At 64.1% G+C, this 5,564-nt stretch overlaps 1 protein-coding gene across 1 annotated transcript; it reads left to right on the top strand.

Annotated features, from left to right (window-relative positions):
* The first annotated feature begins 264 nt into the window (after positions 1 to 264).
* SBK1 (SH3 domain binding kinase 1) lies at positions 265 to 4,575 on the top strand. The gene is made up of 3 exons (XM_068969605.1): positions 265 to 490; positions 2,243 to 2,445; positions 3,736 to 4,575. Exons 1-3 carry the CDS (start codon positions 265 to 267, stop codon positions 4,573 to 4,575), a joined length of 1,269 nt encoding a protein of 422 aa, XP_068825706.1.
* Positions 4,576 to 5,564: the final 989 nt, after the last annotated feature.

The following is a 5,564-nucleotide window of genomic DNA, read 5'->3' as shown; positions in this document are numbered from 1 at the left end:
CCAGTATTCTTGCCTGGAGAATCCCATGGACAGAGGAGTCTGGTGGGCTACGAGTCTGTGGGGTCTCAAAGAGTTTGGACACACCTTAGCAACTAAACAACCAACCATTTGCAGCAAAGATGCTTGTCGCCGCCTGGTGGTCATCTTAGGCCTGGCATCGGGCCCAGCCCCAGACATCCTGGGCCCTGGACCGGGAGGAGGTGGGGAGTGGAGGGGTCTGATGTCACACTCCATCCCTCTCCCCACCCCCACACCAGGGAGAAGATGAGCGTGGGCTGCCCAGAGCCCGAGCCGCCCCACTCCCTGCCCTGCTGCGGGCCAGGGACCGCCCCCGGGCTGGGTGCCGGCGTGCCCCTCCTCACCGAAGACATGCAGGCGCTGACCCTCCGCACAGTGGCCGCGAGCGACGTCACCAAGCACTACGAACTCGTCCGGGAGCTGGGCAAGGGCACCTATGGGAAGGTCGACCTCGTGGCCTACAAGGGCACGGGTGAGTATCTGCAGGGTGGCCCGCTGTAAGACAGGAGTGGGGACCTGGTGGGGGCTCTCTGTGGGGGCCAGGAGGCCAGCAGGGAAGGAGAGTCTGTGCTACCAGTGGAGAGAGTGTGGCGTGAAGCAGGCCGGGAAAGAGGGGACAAGGGAGGAATCTCTGGGGAAAGTGGGCTGCTCTGGGGCCATCCACAGTGCCCTGAGGACAGCCAAAGAGGAAGAGATGGTGGGATGGCATCACCGAATCAATGGACATGAGTGTGAGCAAACTCCGGGAGATAGTGAAGGACAGGGAAGCCTGGCATGCTGCAGTCCATGGGGTCACCAAGAGTCAGACACAACTGAGCAACTGAACAAAAGTGCCCTCAGGACAGTCGAGGAGGTGTGCCTGGGGACGTGTGGAATCAGGGGAAAGGTCAGGGCTGGCAGTGGTGTTTGGGAGATGACCAGCATATATGTGATAGCTGTCCCCGGGAGGTTGGACCAAACTGAACTGGGGTCCTCGCGAACAGAACACCATGCTTAACAGCAGGTGGGAGAGGGCCCTGTGAGGTCCATGTGGCTGCTCCATTCCTCAGATCCCGAGGACACTGAGACCCAGAAAGATGCAGTCACTCAGCCCAGGTCATGCAGCTACAGAAAGTGTGAGCTAGGATGAGCCCCCAGTCATCAGCTCCAGGGCCTTCTCGCTTAACTGCTAAACGTGATGCCTTCCCCACAGTGTAAGCTCACTGCAGTGCCCATCAGCCAGCCAGGGATGGGGGCTGCATAGGTGCCCACAGCTGCATTCAGAGGGGACCGGGCCAGAAGGAGGAACCTTGGGCATGGGGTCACCCGAGCTTGGCTGCTTGCTTGCTGTGTGACCTGGGGCAAGTGACTTAACCTCTCTGTGCCTAGGTTTCCTCCTTTGTGAAATAGAGGAGTATTAATGCCCAGTTGATAGGGTTTTTATAAAAAGTGAGTTGTGAACATGAAGTGCAGAAGGCAAGACCCGCAATGTGTAAGCTCTCTGTGAACACACACGTGTCACACAGCTCTGTACCCAGGTGGGTACAGATGGCTGCTCAAGCTCAGAGTCGGGGACACGTGCCTTGCAGGCCCTCACCTCTGTGTGTCTAGTGCCTTCTTACTTATTCATCTACTTAACAAAAGTTTTCGGAGCACCTGCAGTGCACCAGGCTCTTCTGTGAGTGCTGGAGATACAAGAGCAAACAAGACACAGGTTCCTGGGACTCCCTGGTGGTCCAGTGGTTGGGACTTCAGCTCCCAGTGCAGGGGAGTGCCCGTTCCATCCCTGGTCAGGGAACTGGGATGGCACATGCCTCACAGCCAAGGAACAGAAGCAATAATGTAACAAATTCATGAAAGACTTGAAAAAATGGTCCACAACAAAAAAATCTTAAAAAAAACCCAGATAGTTTCCTGTGCTCAAGGGCCTTCTGACCAGGGGCAGACAGACAAGATACGTAAGTACACAGTGTGTCAGGAGGAAAACCAGAGGGTGGAGGAAGCAGCAGGCCCGCCTCATGGAGGGCTGCAGGCGGGGCAGAGAGGACCCAGGCTGACGCCTGACTTGCTGCAGAGCCTTCCCCTCTCTGGGCCTCAGTTTCCTACCTGTGAAACAGCCTGCCCACTGGGGCTCCCGTTGAGTCATGCGCTGCGGCCCAGACAGGCTGCACAGACAGGCCCGGCTGTGTGAAGCGCAGGGGCGCAGGGAGAGGGGTCCTCACCGCTCTCACTATCGCCCCGCTAGGCACGAAGATGGCGCTGAAGTTTGTGAACAAGAGCAAAACCAAGCTGAAGAACTTCCTGCGGGAGGTGAGCATTACCAACAGCCTCTCCTCCAGCCCCTTCATCATCAAGGTCTTCGACGTCGTGTTTGAGACGGAAGACTGCTATGTCTTCGCCCAGGAGTACGCGCCCGCCGGGGACCTGTTCGACATTATCCCTCCTCAGGTACTGGGGCGGTGGCTGAGGGAGGGGAGAGGCTCTTCTGGGTCCCCGAGTGTGAGAGCTGAAGAGGAGTCAGGCCACTCGCTTAAATCATTTATTAGGCGCCTACTGTGTATCAGTCATTGTTTGGAGGGCTGCAGATACACAGTGAACAAAAGCTCCTGCTATGGGCCTAGTGGGGGAAACAGACACTCCACAGTTGGCCACATGAGGCACTAAGATGATGGAGAAGGGAATGGCAACCCACTCCAGTATTCTTGCCTGGAGAATCCCAGGGACAGAGGAGCCTGGCCTGCTACAGTTCACAGGGTCGCAAAGAGACACGACTGAATTGACTTAGGCACCGTACTGTGATAAGGACCAGCCGGTGGGTGGGATGAAGTCCAGCAGCCCCCTCCTCCGCTGCTGTATAGGAGGTGGGGACCCAAGAGGGAAGGTGGCAGGGCCACCAGCCTTCCCAGAGGAGGTGCCCGGGATGGGGAGACTGCCCCCGGGGATTCCCGACACCTGGCTTTGCAGTCGGCCAGGATGAAACACTGCCTTGCCGCTCACCGGATAAGTGACAAGGCCTCTCAGAGCTGCCGTTTAAGTGAGATGGGCATACAGCACACCATGCCGGATAGGGTCCTTATTAACCCAGTACTTGGCCCAAAGCAGGCGCTCCGTACAGGTACTGGGGGAAAAGGTGGGGAAGGTTCGAGAGGTGTGTGAAAACCCGGGGGCCAGGGAGGGAGCCGGGGATGCCCAAGTAGGATAAGGAAGGGCGGCTAGCCCCGGATCTGCCCAGGAAAGGGACCCCGCAAGGAGTTCGGGTTGAGGGACGGGGCGGGGGCGGGGATGGGAGGGGCGGAGGAATGGGAAGGAGAGGGCGGTTGGGGGGCGGGCGTGGGAGGGAGGGGGCGGGCGTGGGAGGGAGGGGGCGGTTGGGGGGCGGGGGTGGGAGGGAGGGGGCGGTTGGGGGGCGGGGGTGGGAGGGAGGGGGCGGTTGGGGGGCGGGGGTGGGAGGGAGGGGGCGGTTGGGGGGCGGGCGTGGGAGGGAGGGGGCGGTTGGGGAGCGGGGGTGGGAGGGAGGGGGCGGTTGGGGGGCGGGGGTGGGGGGGCGGGCGTGGGAAGGAGGGGGCGGTTGGGGGGCGGGGGTGGGAGGAGAGGGCCGGGCGGGGCGGGGGTGGGAGGAGAGGGCCGGGCGGGGCGGGGCGGGGCGGGGGCGGGGGCGGGGCGGGGGTGGAGAGAGAGGGCCCGGTGGAACCTGTCCGCGCCCCTGAGCCGCCCTCCCGCCCTCTCCCCCGGCCACAGGTGGGGCTCCCCGAGGACACCGTGAAGCGCTGCGTGCAGCAGCTGGGCCTGGCGCTGGACTTCATGCACGGTCGGCAGCTGGTGCACCGCGACATCAAGCCGGAGAACGTGCTGCTGTTCGACCGCGAGTGCCGGCGCGTGAAGCTGGCCGACTTCGGCATGACGCGCCGCGTGGGCTGCCGCGTGAAGCGGGTGAGCGGCACCATCCCGTACACAGCGCCCGAGGTGTGCCAGGCGGGCCGCGCCGACGGCTTCGCGGTGGACACTGGCGTGGATGTGTGGGCTTTCGGCGTGCTCATCTTCTGCGTGCTCACCGGCAACTTCCCGTGGGAGGCGGCGTCGGGCGCCGACGCCTTCTTCGAGGAGTTCGTGCGCTGGCAGCGGGGCCGCCTGCCGGGGCTGCCGTCGCAGTGGCGCCGCTTCACCGAGCCAGCGCTGCGCATGTTCCAGCGGCTTCTGGCGCTGGAGCCCGAGCGCCGCGGGCCGGCTAAGGAGGTCTTCCGCTTCCTCAAGCACGAGCTCACGTCCGAGCTGCGGCGCCGGCCCTCGCACCGCGCGCGCAAGCCCGCCGGGGACCGCCCGCCGGCCGCCGGGCCGCTGCGCCTCGAGGCGCCCGGGCCGCTCAAGCGGACGGTGCTGACCGAGAGCGGCAGCGGCTCTCGGCCCGCGCCTCCCACCGTCGGGCCCGGACCTGTGCCGGTCCCCGTCCCCGTGCCCGTGCCGGTCCCCGTGCCCGAGCCCGGCCTGGCCCCCCCAGGGCCTCCCGGCAGGACCGACGGCCGCCCGGACAAAAGCAAAGGGCAGGTGGTGCTGGCCACGGCCATCGAGATCTGCGTCTGAGCCGCCCCCGCCGCCCTCGGGGCCCGGGCGCCGAGCAGCAGCCAGGCCGGGGCGCAGGGAGCCGCCCTGGCCGAAGCGGCCAGCCCCCTGCGGCGGCAGGAGGGAGGAGTGGTAGGCGAGGCAGGCGCCCGGCCCGGCGGCAGGCCGGTGAGATGCCACCAAAGGAGCCCAGCCCCACAGACCCGAGGATTCAGAGGCCCCCCCCCCCGCCCCCCACCCCCGACACCAGGAGCAAGGGAGCTTGCCGGCAGACTCCCCCACACCTCCCTGAACCTGGGACCCTGAACTAGTGGCTCCGGGCCCTTTGCAACCCCCTGGCAGATCATCCAGCAGCCCTACCCCTTTTCCTGCCCCCCTCCCAACCTTCCCGCCCCCACCCCCACCCTGGGAACGAAAAGGAACTCAAGTGCTGGGGCCGAGAAAGGGCTTAGGGCGTCTAGGCACTCACTGACGGGAGGAGGGCGGTGAGCCGAGGGCAGGGGTGTTGCTCATCTGAGACCGGCCCCTTTCCAGGGAGGGTTAGAGGGGAGGGACCACGCCCCCTGCAAAAATGTAGCAAACGTCTGGATGTCACAGCAGTGTGTGTGTGTAAACACAGGCCCCAAGAATCCAGTGACTCTCCCACCATCCAGTCCTTACCCCCAACCCATGAGGACATAGAGCCCAAAAGGACGGCGGCCGGCCAAGATCACACACAGCCAGAGAGGCCGCAGCCCTCCCCCTCCCCTTACAGGGATTTCAGGACAACTGGTCTCCGTGGCCAGGGGCCTCATGCCCCTGCATCACCAGGCCCGGGGAATGAGTTCAGAGCCCGGGCGCGCCCCAGCTTGGCCTGCCCACTGGCACCTTCCCCAGGCCAGGGAAACCTTGCTCAGATCCTCTCAATCCTCGCTGCCCCAGCCCAGACAGTGGCCTGGACTTTGAGCAGGCGGTGAGGTTACTTGTGCCAGGAATTTCTCCCGGATTTCTGCTGGAGTCCAACATCTGAG

The sequence above is a fragment of the Capricornis sumatraensis genome, chromosome 3 (genome assembly GCF_032405125.1).
Source record: "Capricornis sumatraensis isolate serow.1 chromosome 3, serow.2, whole genome shotgun sequence".
Taxonomy (NCBI): Eukaryota; Metazoa; Chordata; class Mammalia; order Artiodactyla; family Bovidae; genus Capricornis; species Capricornis sumatraensis.
This window is presented reverse-complemented; position numbering and strand designations above follow the sequence as displayed.